Raw genomic sequence first — 23,098 nt, forward strand, 5'->3', positions numbered from 1 at the left:
GTTTGTTTTTTGGTTTTACAAATGAGAAGACAAATCAAAGATCTCCCCCAACCCCACCCCACCCCGTTCCAGACAGTATATGTAAGAAAACCCCTATCAAGTATCTTCTTTATTTCACAGACTGTGCTATCCTCTTTATCCTGGTTTCTTTAATCATTAAAATCGTCTGAGGTTTGTGAAATAACATTTATTTATAGATCAGCAATAACAGGCTTAATCTAGTTACCTCTAAATTAAGCTTGTAGAACAAAGTTGTAGGCAACAATTGTGGCATAAACCCAAATTTCAGCTTTCCTCTTTTCTTTATAGTATGTTCACAGGCATCTTTGACTCCTTGGTAATGAGTTAAAGGTCTTAATTTTATTAGAAAAGAAAATGGAGAAGTGGTAAACAACTACTGAAATCTTCTCTGGATCAGAGTCTTAAGAAGAGGTCCAAACTCCAGAAGAGATCAGGGTAGCAGCTCCAGGTTAACAAAATAGGTTTCCCATCATCCACCAGGTTGGGTGGTTGTCATTCCAGACTACTTAGATCTCTTCTTTTATCTAACCAAATACTCAGCACCTACAGGGTCAAGGCACAGAGAGCAAGCTATGAATCTTAAAAGCTATAGAGATTTAAATGCAATTTATTTCTTCTTCTGCATATAAATTTGACTGTACTTCTTTCTTTAAAGTATGATGCTGCCCAGAAAGAAATTCTCAAATGTCCTCATCTGGCTACTATGTCTTATCTGCTAAAGATGGGACAGTGTGAAAGTACATTAATATCAACAGATGTAGTAATCCAAAAATGGCCAGTGACTCTAGCCGCTGGTTTACACATCTACACCTCTGACTTGAGGCTCTAGATGCAGGATCTCCCATTACTTATCTATCCCCAGCTCTCCTGAGAGCTCTTCGCTGCTGCCTGCCTTTCTGGACTACTTCACTTGCTAATTTATTAGAGCTCGGGGTGTTCCGAGTCAGTATGCACAATGTCAATCCTTCCTTCAGGGCCCTGATTTATCCCTAAAGATAAATAAACTCTGGGAACACCAGGTCATCTCAGTATCAACCTTATTCTCAAAGACTTTCTGAAATTAGATTCCAGAGGCTATATTCCTTTTTCCTGCAGTTCTCTAAATATAGTACCTGAATCTGTTCCAAGACTTCTCGCTGCATCTCCACAGCCATGTGGTACACATGATGGTCAGAGTCATTGTACATCACAGCATTTTGGAACATCAGCATCAGATCCCGCTGAAACTGGGCCATGGTGCGAATCTGTCCCTTAGACAGATTTCTCTTCAAGCTAGTTAAGTCCATGGGTCTGCAGGTGGCCAAGAGAAACCAGGGGAAATCAAACATTCATGTGGAATATGTGGAACCTAACATGTTCTCTTAGAGAACTAACCAGCTCTTAATGAATAATAGTAAAAATAACAAACCCACCAGATAATAAAATAACAACAGTAGCTAATATTTGACTGCTTTCAAGAGACCAAGCATTATGCTAGGCGCTTTATATATTAACTCAATCTTCTCAATAAACTTATAAGGTAAGTATTATCCCCACTTGACAGATGAAACTGAGATCTAAAGAGGTTAAGTACTTGTCCAAAGTCACATAGCCTGGATTCCAGTTCAAAGGCAGCCTGACTCCAGAACCCACAAGCCCAGGCGTTTCACTCAACTATCATAGCAGAATGGAGCCCTGGCGGTGCACGTGGCTGCTAACCAGAAGCTTGGTGGTTCAAACCCATCTCGTGGCTCTGCAGAAGAGAAGCCCTGGCAATCTGCTGCCATAAAGATTATAGCCAAGGAAACCCTATGAGGCAGTTCTTCTCTGTTACGTATGGTCGCTGTGAGTCAGAATCAATGGCACACAACAACAACAGCATCACAGCAGGAAAGCTAGCCCTAGGTACCAAAGCTGTAAAGAATCCGATGGTCAGTTTGTCACATACTAGTTACTGACTGACTGTTTACAATGTACAATCTTATACTAGGTAATTAATCTACTTTTATTATTGTATAAATCAAAGCTAATTTTTTTTTCTCCTTTCATGGGAGTAAAAAGAATGAGAATCAGGTAAATAAGATAAATTATTATTCAATGAGGCAGAGATAGTGGGTATGTAAGAGAAGGCACAACAGTGTAGAAAGAGGACTAAACTGGGAGGTAAGAATTTGGGGTTTAGTTCTAGCTCTGCTATTAACTATAAGTCAGGACCACCTCTAAGCCTTAGTTTCCTTACATTTAATATGAAGTGTTTTTTTCCAAAGGTCCCTTTCTGATCTTCTATACTCTATTAATAAACACACTGGTTTACAACAGTGCTTTAAATATACTATGCTATCAAAATTCAAAATACTGCAAACAACCAGTGTTAGTAACATCCCTTTGGATTACCGTATCTGCCTTAGAATACTTATATAACTGCCTGGTCATACAGCTTTCCTTTTCAAGTTCTGCTCCAAAAGAACACTATCAAAATCTACCAAAGGCTAATGGTAAGATTATAATAAATGGATCATATTACTTAAAAATATGGGGGAAAAAAAACTCCAAAAAACAAAAATTAGAGTATCCTTTTGTTCCCTTCATTCCTTCTCAAATGAAAAGACCAAGCTAACCATAACTTTACGTTTTTAGCTGAAGTAAAGAAATTATCTAATAGATGAGAAATGAAGAATGAAAAGACACTATCCAAGGCACAACAATTGGTCTCTATTCACCTGGAAAAACACAGAAAGAAGGAAAGTCAGGAGTAGGAGGAAGAAACGGAATGTGCAGCTAACTGCCTCCATGCACAACTGCCTCCTTTGCCATGAGACCAGAAGAACTGGATGGTGCCTGGCTACCATTACTGAACGTTTTGATCTAATATCCTATAGAAGAATCCTATCAAAATGCAGAACAGAATTTCAAATTCTCATGGAATCCATACTTTCTGGAGCCATTGAGGCTAGATGAACTCCTGAAACTATCGCCCGGAGATAATAGTTAAACCTTAAACCAAAAATATCCCCTGAAGTCTTCTTAAAACCAAATGATAGTTTAGCTTAACTAGTAAAGAATGTCTGCCTTGAACCTTATGCTCTTTTGAGATCTATCTATATGGGGTCAAACTGATAACAGCAACTTGAAAGATCAGATAGGAACCTTAGACGGCAGTGCGTTTATGTTACTGGGGGAGGAACAACTCAGAAAAGGAGAGTGAGAATGATTGCACAGCTTGAAGACTATAATCACTGTCACTGAATTATACATGCAGAAACTTGAACTGGTGTATGTTTTTGCTGTGTATATTCTCAACAGCAGTGACAACAACAAAATAACTTAAAAAAAAAAAAGGAATTAAAAGACAGATATAAAAGCAACCAACCTTTCTTGACCCCTTTTCCACTGACCTTTTCACCACATCTTTGTATCCTGGGGCCTGCCTATCTGACACAGCCTTCAGAAATGGACTGCTGAACCTGGTAAGAGACAAATCCAGAGAGGATGAAGAAACTCTGGCAAGTTATTCTGAACAAGAAGAGCAGCTATGAACTAGAAGACAATATTTAACCTACACAGTGTGGATCACTTCTTATAAGACTTTCCTTAGGGAAATGCAGACTGAGTGCCATTATGGAAGACTATTAGTTTATTCTTGCTGAACAGAAAAAGAATTAAAAAAAAAAAGTATAAAATATTTAACTACGATTCTAATATACTGATTAAACGCTCAGAAATTTGTTGAAGGCCCTGAGGCCCTATGTCTGTGGAAAAGGAGGCGCCACCATATTGGAAGGAAGCATATATTTTAAATACTAATTTTATCATGTAATAGGAACCAATTTCTATAGGCAACTCAAATGACACAGCAACTATATCTTATACAGACCTGTGAAAGCAGCTGTGAGGACTTATGGATAAAACAGGCTTAGATATAGGATTTGCCTCTATCTAAGCCTATCATATGGATCATATGATGGGATGAACACATCTTCTTTTATGCTTAATCCCAAATCTGTGTCACCGCTTCAGCTCTGAACATAATCCCATCACCGCTCTGGATACCTACCTGTGACTGGCAATCATCTTCCAGACTGGCAGGAGAGTCTTCTTAAATAGTAAATGATCCTGAACAGGATCATTCTGGCCTAGGTCAGACCTATGGGACAAAACATGACAGAAAAGAGACAGTAACTTCATAAATGGTATTCTACCTCCCCCAGGTGTGAGGTTTTCTCAAGCCATAGTAGGAAAAAATATCCTGAAAAAATAGAACACCATAGGAACAAAAATATGTTTAATACTTCTAAAAGGGATCCCAAGCTCAATAAATATTCTCTTACCTATTACTGTTATTCAGTGAAATGGTTACTTTCTTATAATGTAAACTACAATACTACAATTGTCTGTGTCTTTTCAACTCTTGTTGATTTGCTCTTCAGCACCTGTGACTGACCCGGTGCATGAAGGTAGTCTTTGTCCACTGATGCTTCCCAAGTACCTGTAACAGTAAGTGCCTGGCACATATTAGATGCTTAATATGTATTTGATGAATGAATCTGGTCTTGTTTTTATGCAGGAATATGCCACATTGACAAGTATCTTTCCCATATTTCCAGAGAAGGAAATACTGGTTTCACATTCTAAGGAATTCACTTATGTTTTACCCTAATGCTACACAATTTAAACATCTTTTCCTTTTTGCTCTTCTCTATACAGAAGTAATCCTTAAAATACAATATTCATTTCTCCTCACAGCCATTCCTTCCTTGGACTAAATTGTTTAATTTACTTATATTTTCTTTGGAAGTACAACTTGTACACTGTTTTATTTCATTCATAATTTTCCTAGATTTCCAAGTTTTCTGCTTAAACATTAAATTACAAATCCCACCTTATGTAGTGCATTTTCCCTCTAAACAGGTTCTCTTCACATCTAAGGTTGCATACTCTCATTTTGCTTTATATACCATACCGTGTGTGTCTACTTGAGCAGTACAATTCACATCTCATTATCTGTTTTGGACTGAATTGTGTCCCCCCCAAAATATGTTATAAATCCTAGCCTTTATGCCTGTGGTTATAATCCCATTTGTTATGTTAATGAGGCAGGATTAGTGTAGGGTATATCTTGAATCAATCTCTTTTGAGATATAAAAGATATTAAACTAGCAAGCTAGCAGAGATGGAGGAAGAGAGATGCTAAGCCTCATGAAGGCTGTCCAGGAGCAGGAGCTCAAAGAGAGCTCCTTCCTCCAAAGCTGACACAGAGAGAAAGCCTTCCCCTAGAGCTGGCGCCCTGAATTCAGACTTCTGGCCTCCTAACTGTGAGAAAACAAATTCCTCTTTCTCAAAGCCACCCACTTGTGATATTTCTCTTATAGCAGCATTACATAACTAAGACATTATCTTTCTCCCATATAAGCATCTCCATGTAACTATTCATTTTAATCATATAAAATCTCACTTGCATCTAAATCACATGACAAAAATCATATAAATTTCCCTACTATCTATAGTTAACTTATCCTTAAATCTTATTATTTATAGAATTCTATAGAACAAGGCACTTAAAATCCAAAATAAACTTCTTCCTCTGTTTCTGGTTAGTCAACCTGAACATACAATAGTTCCTTGGTACTGGTGCATCCATTCATCCATTCATCCATGCAACAGATATTTATAAGTTTCCATCAAATGAAAAGTACTGTGTCAGGTTCTGTAACCTCAAAATCCACCAACTTTGCAATATTTAAAAAAATAATCCCTTGCTTACATCTATTTATACCTATTTGGAAATGCATGCCAAGTAACCACAAGTGAAAGTGTGGGAGTGGAAAGGGCTGTACACTGGGAATAGAGTGCTCCAGAGGCTTTACTTCCCTTTACTCCTGAGAATCAGTACAGACCGAGGGAGAAGCTAGAAAAGCGGAACCTGGAGAATGTCTATGTTTCAAAGTAGTTTTAAGCTTCTCAGATAATATGACAAGAACTCCTCTTAAAATATCTGGTCAATCAGACTCAATTACTGGTATCTACTGCTTTCTAATAAAGAGCTCATGCTTAACCTAACTTCCAAGATAAGGGTGTGGAGTTTGCCATTCTACAGGGTGAAATGTCATGAGATAAAATGTCTCAGATTGCCGGTGTCCTGCTTTTTGGATATTCATCATATGACATCTCGGCACGCTACGGCTCATACTTACACAGGGAGTTATAAAAAGCAAATGAAGTGATTCTTTACCAACCAGGGTTTTAAGTTGTATTCTATTTGTATAATGAAAATTAAAAACCTGCTAATTTAAAAAATATATATGTGCAGTTCAGCTGTATACCTTAAACAAAAGAACACTAGAATAATTACTGATTTTGCCTTCCTATAGACAGGTATGTGGATCTAGGATGTGAAGAAAAATAACAATTCATACTGTACTTGCTCAATAGATAGATACAAAGCCACGCCCATAAAAAAGAACTATTTATTTATTGCCATAACAAAAATAACTATTTTTGATTAAAAAATTCACTTCATTAAAGAAATAAAATTCTAAAATGTGTCCTTCAGCACCATAATTATTTTTAAAAAGGAAAGACAATTATATAACCATCTTCCCAAGATTTGTGAAAAAGAAACGAGAGATTATATCCTCAAAATAATTTTTAATTTCAAGTTATTAGGAGCTCTTTTAGTATTTTTAAAAAGAAGTACAGTTTGTATAACATTAAACTTGAGGGACAATCTGACTCAGCAATGATTCCTGAATAAATGAACGTCATAATTAGACAGAAGGGTTATTTATGAAAGAGATTCTTAATGTAGATGAAACAGACTTGTTTTATGAGAGCATACAGACTTCTATCTACATGATAGTAAGATTACATAGAATTCTATTTTTAATGTTTTCCAACTCTGATTTTCCCTTTTTCTAATGATTTATAAAAGTAATCCATGTTCATGGTGACAAAACCAAACAGGCATAAACAGAAGTATGAATCTTAACAACCTTGGACAAAAATTTGTACTTACAGCTTTGAAGAGGTGGTACGGTTGAAAAGGATATCCACCAGGGGTGTTTCCTGAATGTTGAAGCCATCGTCACACTCACCTGAAGGGGGTTGGTCTTCCATCTCTGACACATACCCTTCACCCTCATCTTCCTCTTGTGATTCTGGCTGAACATTCCCCTGGGAATGCCAGGAAACACAGGACATTTACAAAGAGATTTACTATCTGCATGGTAATTTTACTTGCATAGAGTAAATTCACACTGACCTTAAGGAGAAAAGAGGCCAGTTACATAAAGTTATAAAAGAAATTATAGAAAGCAGGCTTAACTAGACCTAAGTCAATGAATTCTTGTTAACAGTCTTGCTGGAGAACTTTGAACCTACACCCCAAGAAAAAATAAAAAAAGTAATATTTACTCAATTCTAGATGGATGCTGTCACCTTTAAAAATTGTTATCGCTTGTGGTTCTGGAACTAACTGGCCTAGCTGGTCAAATAACACAGATAATGATAAGTTTACTGATTGTTTACCATGGGCCAGGTGCTGTGCCAAGTGCTTTACATGATTTGTCTTATTTAAAGTTCACAGAAAACCTACAAGGTAGGGCACTCTTATTCTGCTTCAAAGGAGAAAACTGAGGTTCTAAACAGCTCATTAATATGTCTAAGGCCACACAGCTAATTGGTACTAAAACTAGGATTTGAACTCAGGTAAACTATAACTTTCAGGAGACAGCCTGTACTCTAACCAAACACTCTGCTTCTGCCTCCCTGTGCAAAGGACCCAACCAGACAGCTGGTTTATGTTATTTACTTACCTCTTCATTCTCTGTGGGTGGTCCCTGAACTACATAAATATTTGAGGGAGCTGGAGTTACCTCTTTCTTTCCATTTTCTCTCACTGGCTTCTTCTCAGCTACCAAGGTGTTTACCTTAGCTGAAAGCTCTTCAGTCTCTCTGCAGGGCTCTCCTTCTCCTTCAGTAGTTTCAATTTCCTTTTCCTTTTGTTGCCTGGTGCAAGATGGAAGGTAGCAGCCTTCGCTCGAATCTTTGCTGCTAATGCACAATGGCTCCATTAAATAAGCTACCTGCAATCATAGTTTATTATTAGGAACACCAATGGAAATCATCATCCATATATCGACAATGCCAAATGCTTACATGTGACTGAGTATGAGATGGCAAAATAGGCTTAATGTATTCATTCACTTAAAATTTATCAAACATGCTATATACACATGGCACTAGGCAACTTGCTGGAGACTTAATGATAAACATATTTCTTGTCTCTTCAAAGTGCATGTTCAAATTTTTCATCTGAAATGTCCACTCTGAGCAATTGGGAGTGGTTGTGTAGAAAACTGTTAAAAATATTGTCTGCCACAGACACTGTAGAGAGAACTGGCAACATATGAACTGTATACAGTGAAAAGTCAGAACCTGTGTAAGGCAGAAACCTGTCAGAGAAGGAAAACTCAAATATTTTCCACTAACAGAGACCAACAGAAAAATGGTAAGGTTGCACCTTGTCAAAGGTGGAAAACTTGAAACCCGGAAAAAACAAGGCAGTTCCGTCAAGTTCCAACTCTCACAGGTTTCACTGTACTTGCTGAACTAAATCTAAATTCTCCTGAATGTGTCCAGTTCTAGCATAAATATCAGCTCTCTGTCCAGTTCTGTTTATTTCTGGTCTTCAGCCCCTAACCACGATAATAAGGACACTTAAAAATATTGCCTTGAGGTCCTAACAACATTATAAGCTTCAAGAATAGTTTGGGCAAGTGTAACCTCCCATGACTCTGAAAAATGTATTGCAAAGATACTCGTAAGACAGTCCTGCATACAGGAATTCCACTTCCTATGACTCAGGTCCCTAATGACTGAGGTATTAGAACATTCAGTCAAAAAGTACGTATTTAGCACATATTCTATGCCAGCACCAAGTGCTGGGGACACAGTAAAGAATTTAGTCCCTGCCACTGTGTTATTTACATTCTAGTCAACAGAATTAAGAGTGGTAGAAACAAGGAAGAGCAAGCATTCTCTTAGACAGTTGAGGCATTTCCAGCTTTCGGGAATAAAGGCTCACCATTACCTCAGAGAGAAAGTGAAGGAGGTTCTGGTGGCTGACTTGCTCTGCCTCTTCCTGAGATTCCTCACTGCCTCCATCTCCAAGAAGCTCACTAGGTTCTCTCCCTGGGCTGCTTTCCTCTAGTTCCTCAGCCCCCGGCTCCTCAGTTTCCCTCCAGCTGCCCACATCCAGATCCAGACTAGAGTCCCATGAGCTGAAGAGGGACCTGCAGTCGTTGCTCAACTCAGAGTCATTGGGATAATCTTGTTCAGAATTCAACCAAACCCACTCATGACCCATCTGAAAATACACAGGAAAAAAAAAAAAGGCATTAAATTAACTCATTATTCCTAAGACACCTCCATCTTCCTAGTTCAATAGAAAGATTAAACCAAACCAGTTGCTGTTGAGTCAAATCTGACTTATGGCAAACCCATATATGGAAGAGTGGTACGGCTCCATAGGGTTTTCAAGGCTATGATCTTTCGGAAGAAGATCACAAGGGCTTTCTTCTGAGGCACCTCTGGGTGGGCTCGAACTACCAACCTTTTAGTTAGTTTAACCATTTGCTGCCACCCAGGGAGTCCTAGGGGCCAATATTTCTTTCTACTAATTATTAGGAAGAAAAAAGCTAGTTGAAGAAGGAAAATAATCAGAAGACTAAATGATGTATCATTGGGAATGAAGCAGCGGCCTGATATCTAATAGTGTAAAACAGAGATTACCCAATAATGAAATATTTTTACTTGGATTTCCTCATACCCCAAAAGAAGGGAAATAATTGGAGGATAGCTGGGTTAACGGAATTCCTCTCCCCTCCCAAAAAAAAAGTACCCCTTAAATTCAACTATAAGACTCTGATCAGCATTTGATCTCCAAAATCTATGATACTGTAAAAACTCAACAACAAAAAGACAAATAACCCAATTTAAAAATGGGCACTTCACCAAAGACATTCATGCATCTAACAGATACATGAGGAAATGCTCACCATCCTTAGCCATCAGAGAAATGCAAATCAAAGCTACAATGAGATACCATCTCACTCCATCAAGGTTGGCATTAATCCGAAAGACACGAAATAATAAATTTTGGAGAGGTTGTGGAGAGACTGGAACACTTATACACTGCTAGTGGGAATGTAAAATGGTACAGCCATTTTGGAAATCGATTTGGCGCTTCCTTAAAAAGGCAGAACTACCACATGATCCAGCCATCTCACTCCTTGGAATATATCCTAGAGAAATAAGAGCCTTTACACGAACAGATATATGCACACCCATGTTCACTGCAGCACTGTTTACAATAGCAAAAAGATGGAAGCAACCAAGGTGTCCATCAATGGATGGATAAAAAAATTATGGTATACTCACACAATGGAATCTTACACATCAATAAAGAATAAAGATGAATCTGTGAAACATTTCATAACATGATGGAATCTGGAAGGCATTATGCTGAGAGAAATTAGTTGCAAAACAACAAATATTGTATGAGACCACTATTATAGGAAATCAAGAAATAGTTTAAACACAGAAGAAAATATTCTTTGATGGTTACAAGCGTGGGGAGGGAGGGAGAGCGATATTCACTAATTAGATAGTAGACAAGAACTATTTTAGGTTAAGGGAAAAACAACACACAATACAGGAGAGGTCAGCACAACCAGACTAAACCCTGAATCAAGTGAACGCTTCAAAGGCCAGAGTGCCCGAGACAGGAGTCTGGGGATCATGGTTTCAGGAGACATCTAGGTCAACTGGCATAATAAAATCTATTAAGAAAACATTCTGCATCCCACACTGGTGTCACCTGGGTCTCAAACGCTAGCAAGCAACCATCTAGGATGCATTAGTTCATTTCAAACCACCTGGAGCAAAAAGGAAAATGAAGAACACAAGGTAATTATGAGCTCAAGAGACAGAAAGGGCCACATAAATCAGAGACTGCATCAGCCTTAGACTAGAACTACATGGTGCCCGGCTACAACCGATGACTGCCCTGACAGGGAACACAACAGAGAATCCCTGATAGAGCAGAGCAGTGAGATGGAGACCTCAAATTCTTGTAAAAAGACCAGATTTAATGGCTTGATTGAGACTAGAAGGACCCGGAGGTCATGGTCCCCAGTAGGGTTAGCCCTCTACAGGAACCATTTCCAAAGCCAACTCTTCAGACAGGGATTGGACTGGACTATAAGATAGAAAACGATACTGGTGAGGAGTGAGCTTCTTGGCTCAAGTAGGCACATGAAACTATGTGGGCAGTGCCTGTCTGGAGGGGAGATAAGAAGGCAGAGGGAGACAGAAATTGGCTGAATGGACATGGGGAGTACAGGGTAGAGAGGAGTGTGCTGTCTTGTCTCATTAGGGGGGAGAGTAACTCGGAGTACAAAGCAAGGTGTATATAAATTTTTGTATAAGAGAGACTGACTTATTTGTAAACATTCACTTAAAGCACAGTAAAAACTCAACTATAAGGCAATAAACTCGAGGGGACAAGGAATATCTTTCTCAATGTACACACATTTTTAACCAATCAACCATCAAACCCTCGAAACACACTTTGTTATCCCTCTAATCAATCCTTGTCTTCTGTTTTTGTTGGGTCCTTTGCTTATTAACACATCCTCAAAAATATATATACTTTGAAGTTTCATGTTTGAATTCTATTCAGATATCTCCCAAATCTCTCCACCTTTACCTTTTATATGACTTCTGGTCTCAGATCTCTATGTACCCAGGTCAATATCTTTTAGATATCCCACCACCTGCTTCAACATTTCCAAAACTAAAGTCACTTTTCTCCTGAATGTCTCCAAAACTTATTTTTCCAAATTTCCTCACCATCACTATTAATCTACAGAACTCAAAACCTTGTTTTGATTCTTCTTTTTCTTATCTTTAGTAAGCAAGTTCTCCTTTCAATTCTTTGCAAGATAATTTTTCTCACTTGTTACTGAAGAAATGCTATCGTCTCCTGGTTGGTTTCTCTATCTTCCATCAAAGCTGCTCTCAACAAATTGTCTCCCTACTCAAGGTCTTAGAATGACTATCATCCTTACACGTATTAAATATGAAATTTTAACCTGCCACTCATGCTGTCCTATTTTGTCCCCCTGACCTGGTACCTCACTGTTTCTTAGTATGTTCTTAATTACATTTGCCTCCTTATTGTCCCAACGAAGATGATGCTTTCAACTCAGATGACTGCCTACCAGCTCAAAACCTATATCCCTTAACACCCACCTCTTCCAAAAACTTTTTCAAATTTAAGTCCTTTCAGTGCTTACATCATATGCCTGTTTGTGGATTGCTTTGGGAATATTCTCTAGTTATTTATTTCCAAAGCTTTAACTCCTGGATTGATTGAACTTCTTCCTAACACCTCAAAAACAATGTATCTCCTACTTCCTTAGCATTCTAAGGTTTATAAATCAATCTATTTAAGGCAAAAAAGATCTGTAACTTCTTTCCTAAATATATCTTTCTCGAGGAGGTTCAAAGTATAAGACAATACCCTATTAATCTCTATAGTAAAAGTCTTATTAACTAGTTCATTTCACTAATGAGTTAACAGAAACTGGAATAGAACTCAGATAATAAATTTGGTAACTCAAACTGACTTTAGTATTCAAAGAGCAATGCAAAGCATTCTAAAATATCCAAGAGTCCTACGCATAGAAACAGATGGAATGAAAATGGTAATACTCTAAAAATATCATCTGTAAATGTAGTATTAAATGGCACCTACGCTCCTGAAATAAAGGTCAGTGCTATCAATGACCATACTCTAGTCTTCTTTAAGCAATGCCACGAACAGAACCTTAAAATCTGAAAACCTTAAGTTTTCCCAAACACTCATGGAAGGCTGCATAGGGTAGTCTTTATTGCACAATGCCAACACATTTAAACATTAACTACAAATTAAATCTTGGTTACTTACTTTCCATAAGCTGTAGTACAACAGTTCATATTTATAACATCACATTTCCCCTCTAACAATCTCATTCCCACAAATAATGAGACAGTTACACAGAAGAAATCACAAAGTAAATCTCTCTCTCTCTCTCACACACACACACAAAGAACACATCAAAAGCTAAAGTTTTCTTCCAGAGTTTATTGTATACACACACTTCACAGGTTTTTAAAAAATCTGTACACTTCACAAGACAGTACGAACTAGCCACAATCTGCTAGCTACATATAAGGACATTAACACAGCCCATAATTGTTGCCCTAAAACAGGCAATTGGGCTACTCCAACTCTCTGAGAGAGATTTTCCTAGCTCATGTCACGTGGCCCAGGTGCCTCCTCTTCTGTAACTTCCACTTCTGGATCTGGGCCCAGGAGCCGAAGCTCTATCTTGTTTACTTCTATTCAGGTTCAGCTCAAAGACAGTCCTCTGAGGCTTCACTTTTTCATCTTCATATCTGCTTCAATGGCACAGCGGCGCCCCCTGGTTCCCCCATCCTAGATGGCAGGCAGACAAAGAAAGGGAGCATGAGTGAGTTGGTTAGGAGTTAAGAGAGAAGATGCAACATGAAGAATGCTGGGGATTTGGTTTCTTGGGGAGGGGAGAGAATCAGCAGAAAAGTCCGGGGGTATGAGGGGGCATATTTCTGTCTTTCCAAAGATTGGTTAAAGAGCACCTGGTAGTTTGTGAGACGAAATGTCGGACAGAGTATCTTGCTCATACCAACCAGAGGCTGCTTGAATTCACCTGGGGTCCCCCAGAATGACTATTAGTCATCCCACCCAGGCCCCAAATCATGTGCAAAGGAACAGGAAGAGTAAAAGAAAGGTGGGAGAGTCAGAAAGGGCAGTAGATAGTGAGATTCTTGGCTAACGTACCTGTCCAGCTGTTGGTCCCTATAAGAAAGGCCTTTCCTGCAGACTGACCCTGGCACTAGTTCCCTAGCACCTCCTGACAGTTGCTTTCCATGAGATCAGGACAATCAGAAGGCTTCTTTCCATCTGCTGCTCTCTCCCTGAAGCCCAGCTCCTTCATCTTGTGCAATACTTTGCTGTCTTCAATAGATAAAAGTTAGATCCTATTAACCAGCCTCGCAACAGCCAGCCAACTGCTTGGGTGGTCCAGAGTCACTGTTGCAGGCCAATAAGAAAGAACAGAGATTATAGTGTTCTGCCTGTGGTACAGGCTAGAGGCCTGTAAGCAAGATGAACTAGTGAACACTTCTGCTGGGCCAGGCCATTTTTATATGCAAGGATTCTAAAATTTTTAGAGTTCAAGAACACAAGTTGCCTGTGAGGCAACAGTAAGAACAAAAATACCACCTTGCATTTGTACAACACTTTAATTTTTTTTCCAAGTCATTTCCATACCTATTATTTTATCCTCACAACATCCCTGTGAGGTAGGCTGGACAGGTACCTCATTATATTAGCTCTATCACACAGATGAAAATAAGGCCCCAAGAGATTATGTGATAAGCTTAAGATAAGCAGTTTTCTAGCCTGATGCCCCTTCCACTACATCATGCGTCACTGCCCCATAATGAGCAACACAGAGTCAGAGGGTGATTTAATTCGTGCAGGAAAAGAAAATAAGTCTTTAGAATAGCTCTACTAAGCTTCTCTCTAATTCTACCAGCCATTACTGTATGCAGTGGTCATTGTTACTGAAATCTTTAGTGTAAATTTTACTGCGTGTTTGTGTATCAGTCTTTTAACTTAATTTTAAGAGAAGAGAAAAACTAAGAAGCACTTTTAAAAAACCAGCTTAGCAGCTGCTGCTCTGAGCAATCTTCTGTTTTTAAGATTAGAACTGGCAAAAGGCGGAGTCAAGAAATGAGAGGCAAACGCATCCTAGATCCTTTACCCCAATACCTCACTTTAGCCCAGTAACCTCATAAATAATCCCTACCCAGCCCACACACACACACATGCAGAAAGAACAGGAATGCACAAGAACAGACAGTTTCTTATTCAAGGAACTGAATAAACAGATGTTAAAGACACTGCCACAGTCTGCATAATTGGATTTCCCTCTGTACCCACCCCCAGCAGGAGCTGAGTATCTTTGTGGCAACACCACCTTTTGCAGCCATTCAATACTTACAAAGAGAGAGAGAAGGAAGGCAGGAGAGCCCATGGGGACACTGTCCTGTTAGAGGACAAACAAACACTGATCAGGTTCCACGGAAACTCTCAGCCACAAGCAACCCAAACCTCAGGACAGAGACACAAGCACCATACACACAAAGACAAAATTTAAAAACTCAAGAACAAGAGGAAAGAGATCAAAAGCAATCTGGTCATTATGTCTTTGGAATAGAAACTGATGGCCTCCAACAGCTGCAAGCTAAGTTATTTCCCCCATCTTGAGAGCATTCTCCCAGAGGAATTAATAATTCATTCATTCAACTCAGTTCCTCCTGTGTGAGTGGGCCCCCCGTCAGAGCAGGCTTCTTCAATGTTTGGATGGGAGCAAACAACTACCATGCTAAAGAGAACGCCAGGGATTTGGAGACTGGCCTATATAACACCCAGACACCTGAAAGTTCCTAACAGAAATAACTTCTAAATCAGTCAGAAATTCATCTGATTATAAGTTACTAAATTTCTAAAGACCTATGTGTCTGTACACCACTCAAATATAGAAGCCTGGCAGAACCAAATAATAACATAAGGTTCTTGGAAGTTTCAGACTTCTACCACTGGACCACAGGCCAACAGGCTCTTCCCTGGTCTCCTTACCTTCTCTGAAGAATCCTGTTTACGGGTAGAATCTCTCCCTCGAAGACTTTTTGCACTGATCCCAGATTCAGATGTTTGCATAATCAATTGTGTGGCCAGGAATTGCTGTAGGGAGAAGAAATAGGATTGGCTCTAAAGACTTGATTGAGTAGGGAAGAATTAAGACACTTTAAGCTTTGTAAAGAGGACTCTGCATGGTACCCTTTTACAAACAGCACTCAAATACTTCTTAACTGGAAGTTCAACATATTAGGTTTTAATTCTAGTTGTCACAGGCATGTTAAAGAATCTGAAAATCCCAAATGGCCCTAACTTCTTTGGGCTATAATATGGTATCAAAATCTCTTTACTCTAAAAATGGGAAAAGGAATAAAAACAGGATGAACTTAAGATCATTAAGCAATTTATCTGGCTGACTCTGAGAGATAAATAACATTTCTTTAATTTCAACCTCCCAAAGGGTGACTTGCCTGGTAATGCAACTATAGGACAGTAGATTGTATGTGACAAAAGGGTAGGGAGAAGAAACTATATATTCATTGTCTACGATGTACCAGTGCTTAACATAATTTAAAAACTACATGTTCACCATTTTATAAATAAGGAAACTGAAGTTATTTGCCCAAGAAAGACAGAATACTCTATCACAACTCTTTTACCAAACCGAAGAAAACCAAAATGAATTCAGCAAGAACAAAATTTTAAGCTCTTGTGTCCTGATGGCTATTTCAAGTAAACGCCACAGAACCCCTTCCTATCACCAACATGAATCCTTCTCATGAACATTTCCTTTTCATCCTTGCTAAAACACTAAGGATTTTCCAAGTACCTGGATCTGCTCCAAGACATCTCGCTGCATCTCTACCGCCATGTGGTAGACATCATGGTCTGAGCTATTGTACATTACAGCATTCTGGAACATCAGCATGATGTCACGCTGAAACTCAGCTGTGCTGCGGATCAGGCCATTTTCAATATTTTTCTTAATAGTTGACAAATCCATAGGCCTAAAAGGGGAACAGGGATAAATGACAGTGGAGGAGGGAAGAGGACTCACCTCAATCTCTGAACATATTGTCACCAGCTGGCAGGACCGAAAACATCAACCCCTTACCCCCAAAAATACACTTAACCCAAAAAACAAAGTCAGTCTGTATAATAGGTATTGAGAAAGGTAATAAGAGGGTTAATTCTTTTAGACTATCAGTGGTTATCCAGCCACTAGAATGGTTTGTTTATCACTTGGTCACTCTTACTCATATCAAAAACATTTGCCCTAAACTATCTAAAAGCAAAATTCACTAAGACTTGACAACTTACAACCCGGGCAAGTCAGCATGTTGGAGAGACCATGGCTTACCTCTGCACAATGCTATGGTAGCCAGGTGCTATGTCATCTGTTACAGGCTGAAGAAAGACATTGGCATACCTGTCCAAAAAGAATACGACGGAATTACTGACCCATTCTCCAAAAGCACAGATGAGGGAACTTTTCTAAGTAGCTGAAGGTTTTAAAAGACAACTCTAGTAGTTCCATATAAGCCTACTCAGACTTTTTTCTAGTCACCAATAATGAGGAGGAGCAGGAGAAAATGTTCATACTGAATTGGGAACGTTCCCTCACCTGTGATTAGCTGCAGCTCTCCACACAAGCATGATGGCTTTCTTCCAGATTTTCTGTGCCTGAATGGCTTCCTGGTCCTCACTACACACAGAGCTGGAATAAAGACGACACAGGCAGAAGTTAAAAAAAAAATTCCTAATCATTTCTCGTCAACTATTTATTTCAGGCCAAGAAAGGGAAGATGAAAAAGTTAAGACTGAAGAAAAGATTCTCTCTCCCACTTCTCACTTTCAGTGCCCTGACCTCAAAGAAAGAATTCAGATACTCACAACTGTGAAGAAGCAGGGCTGCTGGGGATGGAGTCTGCCAGTGTGTGGGACTGCAGTGTAGCATTGTGGATGCTAAAGCCATCATCACTCTCACTCACGGGAGGTTCATTATCCATTTCTGACAAATAGCCTTCCCCTTGATCTTCTTCCTTGGGCTCTTCTAGGCTGGCTGCTTCACTGACTCCATCTTCCTCCTCATCCTCACCTGGGGCATCCTTAGACACAGTGTTCTCCAGTCAACAAATGTAAGCCAAGCTATCCTGCAAAGCATCACTAAACATGTCTGTCTTTTGGGTTAGATCAGTTCTAAAAACAGCCTCACACTATGTTTTCTGACTGAGCCCTCTATCACTTTTACTATCAACTATTTACAGATACTAATGGATCAAGTAAGGTAATTTGGAACCTGGGCAAAGAGTAAGACCCAGGGTTTTTTTAAAAAGAAGGGAAAAAAAAAAAAAGCTACTTACTTAAGGCTAAGCTAAGAGGTGTTCCTTCTTTCCCCTTGCTCTTGAGAGGAACTCTGACCCTGGGTACAAAGTTATCAAAAATAATTTTTATTTCGTGTCTCATCTGATGGAGCAAGCTCACAATGCACTACTTAAAGTCTGTTAACTACAGCTTTAGTAATTCTAAAAAGAAAATTTTAGGTGCTTCTGTATGGACAGTCCTAGTTAATATTCTGATTTCTAATAGTGTTGTTCTCCCTGGCTCTACTATTCCAATTCACTCTGGGTTTATCAAAGCTTCTTTGTGCACTATACGCAAAGAAAGGTCTGTGTGACTTTCACAAACTCTTTCAGATGGAAAGCACATGTTGCCGTGATACTACCACTGTGCCTGACTGTCCACTACTCCTTTTCCCCATGCAACTCCTAAACCAATCTCATCTTGAAGAATAAAGATGTGAATTTACTGGAATTCATTAAAAAGGTAGTGCTATAGGGAAATCTAGTCACATGGCAAGAGGAATAAAGAAAAGTCTGAAATACCTTTATCTGGCTTCCAAAAATAGTCCCTGATTCTTCTTTCAATGAGTCTGCAGAGGAGAGAAAGACTACCTGAAGATTTTTCCACCTTAGCCTTCCCCTTCCTATGGACCATAATCCCCTGCAGCTCTCCTTTCCATGCTGACCTGCTCTAACTCCTCTACTTGCCCACAACCCACAATCCCTCAGAAGCCAAAGCAAATGACCTCAAGTTAATTAGTTACAGAGTAAAAATTTCCTTGCCTTACTATTTACCTGACATTTCAAACTTGTGCTGAGTCTCTGCCTCTAAAGGATCTTCAATAGGATTTGAGCCATGTGATGGAGACAACATGCTTTCAGGAGATGCCTGAAGACCAAAGAGAACATACACTCTTAAGTACTGGTGACTACTACAGCTCACAGAATTTTATGCCTTAATGACAATGAGACTGGAGAAGAAATTCTAAGTAAATCTAAGTAATATGATTCTAATGGTCACCTTAACAGGAAGAGGACAAGTAAAACACTGATCACAACCTATGAGCTCTGGACACATCAAACACGTCAGAACTCAGGAATGTAACAGGAAAACCAAAAGCCTGAAGCGTCATTTCTTACCTAAGGTAGAACCCTCCATCTTTCCAGCCCCTGAACTTAATACCTCTGCCTTCACAGTTGTATGCTGGGTCTCATCGCCTTTCCCACTGGAAACATCTGCTTCAGCAATCTCTCCAGTTGCAGTACTTCTGGGATCCTCATCTAAGTCTTGACTCCTAAGCTCTGGTGGCTCCATACTTAAGGCTGGAACAACCCCAGCTATTTCAGCCCTGGAAATGCCTTGCTCTGGTTCTGTAGGCTCCACTTTGATCTCAACACTGGGCTCCCTGATGTCCACCAGTTCATGAATTGCTTTGTTTTCTGTTTCCTCAAAGTCCAGCCTCTCTTCCTTGACCGTCATCTCCGGTGCAGGGAGAGGTACTGGCTTGTCCCGCTCCTGTTGGATAGGGTGCTCCCAGGGGCCAGGCAGGGACTGAGGATCATCGTTCTCTTCACAGAATGATAGTGCTGCTTCCACTGCTGCTACGTCCAGTACTTCAGGATGATCATCTACCTGTCCCATAATACACAGACTGTTGAAGTCACAGAAGAAAGCAAAGCCCAGGTCCCTCAATTCTGTTAGCACCAAATGAGATGGCCTAAATCTGCATTTTCTCTCTCCACCTCCTCCATGTAGTGGAAGCAACCAATGGATAAGGACCTGTCCTGTGAAAGCCAGTAACATAGGATGGCTGGAGAGATGACTAATATGTCAGTATCAAAAGGCTTTGGAGATAATGAGATGGAGATGAGCAGGAAAGTTTGCTTTTTGTTTGTTTAAGTAATTCTTACTACCAGAAGCAAGGAGAGGCTAAGGAGGGAAGCCTATGTAGGACCCATGGGAGATTCTTTTGGGCTTTGCTGAATAATTACCTTGTCCTCAATGATAGCAATGATGTCTCCAACAGTCTCAAAGTCCAGCTCTTCGCCTGTGTAAGACACAGCAATATCCATCTTCTCGGCCAGATCTAAATCTTCCTTTCCATCAATACTGGGAGCCTTTGATCCTCCAGGGGCTTCTGCTACCCCTGATCGAAAACACTCTTCTTTGATAGAATTGATGATCATGGAGATCTCACTGCTATCCATGGAAACAGTCACAGTATGTGGATCCCCCACGGCCTCCATAGGAACACAGGTGTCAGGCTGACTCACTTAATAACAGGAAGAGAAAAGCATCTCAAAATCTTATTAGGTCCCAAGTGACTACATGGAGATCACATCCAAGCTGTAGACAGACATCAAGTACCCATACATTTAGGCTCAGGAAAAGTTATCTTATACCTGCCTCTGTCTTCTTTTCCCCAGTTTTATCGAGAAAGTAAGGTAAGAATCACATTCTTTAGCCCTCTCATATTTTCCCTCAACACTTAAATGCCCACCCACCTCTTCTTACAGCCTCAGTTTTTCTAAGTATAAAGATGACATATGTCTACGGAGAACAGAAGCATCTAAACTAGAACTGATGCTCTTGGTCATCTTTCTCTGACTAAAGCTCAAAATTAAATATGGACCTAGTGGCTGCTCAGGGCGTGGGTCAGGGACGCACCTGGAGCTACACTCTCAGGAGTGGAGACAGCCGGAGCAGAGGATGGTGCTGGCAGCGCAGGCATCATGACAATGGTAGCCTGGGACACAGACTCTACAGGGGGTGGCACAAGTTTAACTGGAGGCTCACTGGCAACAGTACTGAAGGAAGCAAGAGGTGTGGTAAACTGTGTAGGACCAGCTTCTAAAAGCCGGGAAAGAGTGGGAGCACCTAACAGACAAAGAGGTACACAAAATGAGGTAAGAAGAAAGCACATGAACAAGAAGAAACAGCCACTTTGTTTAAGGCTCAACTAAGAAATTTTTTATAGACTCAAAGGATGAAAGCAACTCTCATGTTGAATAAAATAAGCTCATTATCTGCATCCTTACTTTCTCCAACTTTACTCAAGAACTACTTCTTCTAAGTTAAGAATGAGCCAAAACACCAGAGCATACAACGTTGTAATTTTTCCTCAAAAAAAAGAACTGGTACAAATAAATCTGCCACTTCTGCAACATGCTGTAAGCCATCCAAGTTCAACATGATTCAAATACCAGTATCTAAAGTTTAAGAGGTATTTTGTAAAGCTTTCTTTTTTTTTCTTTTTCATTTTCTACCTCATTTAATTCTTCTTAAGAATTAAATGTGATGTATACACTGAACATCTGCAATTAATAAAGAGGAAACTGAGGCTCAAGAGTTAAGTTACCTATTCAAAGTCACGAATCCAATGGGTGGCAAGCCCAGTTCTCTGGTTCCAAATCTTTTGTCCCCCTGTTCTATATGTAATCTTAGGTAACTCTAAGCACCCTTCCGTGATTTTGCAAGCCCCCAAAAAGCAGCCATTAACTTCATTATTCCTCTCATGAGTATCTATACTGTGGTCACACAGGCTATCAATGTCTTTTTTTTTTTTTTTAATTGTGCTTTAAGTGAAAGTTTACAATTCAAGTCAGTTTCTCATATGGACACTTATATACACACAGTTGTGTTACCCTAGTTGCTCCCCCCTATAATGTGACAGCATACTTCTCCTCTCTACCCTGTATTTCCCGTGTCCACTCGACCAGCTCCTGTCCTCGTCTACCTTCTCATCTCGCCTCCGGACAGGAGCTAGGGCTATCAATATCTTACGGATGGAATGAATTTACAATCCGTAACACTACGTGGTGTAACAGGCAAAGTACAGCTCCGAGGTTGGGCTTTAAATCTAGGATTGACAATTGTTCAGTAACAAATGCTAGCAAACCCAGAGTCAATGCCAAGTTCAACATCTCTAAAGTAAAGGAGATAAAAGAAAAGCGGTGACTTACCTGAAGCGGCAGGGGAGGCTGCAACAGTGTTGGGTGTTTGCTGCATCTCCCCACCATGTATCACGGGAAGGACCCCGCCTACCTCCAAGAGGACACCTGTACTGTTCAGATGGCCAGTAGTCACAGCCATTTCATTCTCACTGACCTACCAGGGAAGAATAGAGGTGAAGGCTACACTCAAGGTTTCTATTACTACCACTTCCCAAAAGAGCTCCAGCAGTTGACCACACTTCATGAAAATTAAAAGTTAATATCCATAGAGAATAATTTCAGACCCAAGGGAAATTCTAAACTATAATTTTCAAAACTTATTTGACAAGAGTTTTCTAGAGAAGAGAACCAAAGTAATTGTGGTTCAGGTACCTCAGGACCCAAGGAGACTTTTTTCGTTTTTTTAATTAACAGTTAACTAAGATTTTTTCCTTTTTTGGAACTTTCTTTTTCCCATGTCATATTTTAGGTCCCAGGCACTCCCTTCCAAGTACTAAATCACCACAGCTCTCAAACACCCACAGAAGTCTCCATACCAGTCTGGGGCTAGTAGGCAGGAGGCTGCCCTTCTTCAAGAGCTCTGACAGCAGAGGGGAGGGGGGTGGAGTTGCTTTCTGTCCAAGCATCTTTTTCTGGGGTGAATCATCTGTTACTGGGGTCATGGGGGCTTCTAAGGGTGCAGAGCCTGGAGGAAGGGTGTCAGGAATCCCAGGAAACGAGGTGACTGGGGTACTCGGCAAAGTCCCAGGGGTTACCTAAGAGACAACAGAGAACCTTTATCTGACTTCTCAAACTCTGGAAGGTTCCCTACTAATCTGGTTGGGTTAGTGTGTCTAACTATTACTTTATTAGTCCTAAGTGGAATTGCCCAGAAACCCTCTACCTTCCCTGCTCTCAGCCATACCTTTCTAACTGCTCCCCTGCCAATTTTTCTATCCACCCACTCAAACCCACAATGATCCAACCATTCTACCCAACTTGCCTTGTACAAATTCCTTATCCACTACCAGTACTA

At 39.9% G+C, this 23,098-nt stretch overlaps 2 protein-coding genes across 9 annotated transcripts in view; both read right to left on the reverse strand.

Moving 5' to 3' along the window:
• Positions 1–132: 132 nt before the first annotated feature.
• On the reverse strand, positions 133–13,047 carry LOC111750947 (bromodomain-containing protein 8-like). Of its 2 annotated transcripts, XM_023549362.2 has the most exons (7): positions 9,089–13,047; positions 7,926–8,081; positions 7,013–7,170; positions 4,055–4,144; positions 3,396–3,464; positions 1,134–1,311; positions 133–564 (listed from the first exon to the last, which is right to left on the reverse strand). In XM_023549362.2, the coding sequence occupies exons 1-7, from the start codon at positions 9,362–9,364 to the stop codon at positions 514–516; spliced, it is 978 nt and encodes a 325-aa protein (XP_023405130.2). In that variant the 5' UTR covers positions 9,365–13,047; the 3' UTR covers positions 133–513. The 2 variants fall into 2 exon arrangements, with proteins under 2 accessions (XP_023405130.2, XP_023405128.2); XM_023549360.2 differs by lacking the exon at positions 133–564 and having other exon boundaries at positions 577–1,311.
• A 124-nt stretch (positions 13,048–13,171) lies between these two features.
• The window catches only part of LOC100670190 (bromodomain-containing protein 8), a 33,936-nt gene continuing 24,009 nt past the window's right edge, over positions 13,172–23,098 (reverse strand). The window contains exons 9-22 of one of the 7 annotated variants that reach the window (XM_064276628.1): positions 22,620–22,838; positions 22,093–22,237; positions 20,798–20,890; positions 20,122–20,402; positions 19,313–19,762; positions 18,925–19,018; positions 18,673–18,719; positions 17,681–17,895; positions 17,412–17,504; positions 17,148–17,216; positions 16,617–16,794; positions 15,788–15,892; positions 15,150–15,194; positions 13,172–13,540 (exon numbers count right to left, since the gene is read on the reverse strand). In XM_064276628.1, the coding sequence (XP_064132698.1) occupies positions 13,481–13,540; positions 15,150–15,194; positions 15,788–15,892; positions 16,617–16,794; positions 17,148–17,216; positions 17,412–17,504; positions 17,681–17,895; positions 18,673–18,719; positions 18,925–19,018; positions 19,313–19,762; positions 20,122–20,402; positions 20,798–20,890; positions 22,093–22,237; positions 22,620–22,838 (2,094 nt within the window). In that variant the 3' untranslated portion in view covers positions 13,172–13,480. Of the gene's footprint in view, positions 13,541–15,149; positions 15,195–15,787; positions 15,893–16,616; positions 16,795–17,147; positions 17,217–17,411; positions 17,505–17,680; positions 17,896–18,672; positions 18,720–18,924; positions 19,019–19,312; positions 19,763–20,121; positions 20,403–20,797; positions 21,008–22,092; positions 22,238–22,619; positions 22,839–23,098 lie in introns of all 7 variants that reach the window. The other 6 variants (XM_003404518.3, XM_010590924.3, XM_010590922.2 and 3 more) reach the window with 6 other exon arrangements.

The sequence above is a fragment of the Loxodonta africana genome, chromosome 2 (genome assembly GCF_030014295.1).
Source record: "Loxodonta africana isolate mLoxAfr1 chromosome 2, mLoxAfr1.hap2, whole genome shotgun sequence".
In the NCBI taxonomy this organism is placed as follows: domain Eukaryota; kingdom Metazoa; phylum Chordata; class Mammalia; order Proboscidea; family Elephantidae; genus Loxodonta; species Loxodonta africana.

Bases quoted from the DNA above. Each gene is read 5' to 3' on its own strand.
- LOC111750947 (XM_023549360.2), bottom strand. From the start codon at position 9,364: ATGGGTCATGAGTGGGTTTGGTTGAATTCTGAACAAGATTATCCCAAT. The intron at 8,082-9,088 runs GTAATGGTGAGC...CTATGATTGCAG, and splicing joins TCCTTCACTTTCTCTCTGAG to GTAGCTTATTTAATGGAGCC. The intron at 1,312-3,395 runs GTCAGTGGAAAA...GGCCACCTGCAG, and splicing joins TACAAAGATGTGGTGAAAAG to ACCCATGGACTTAACTAGCT.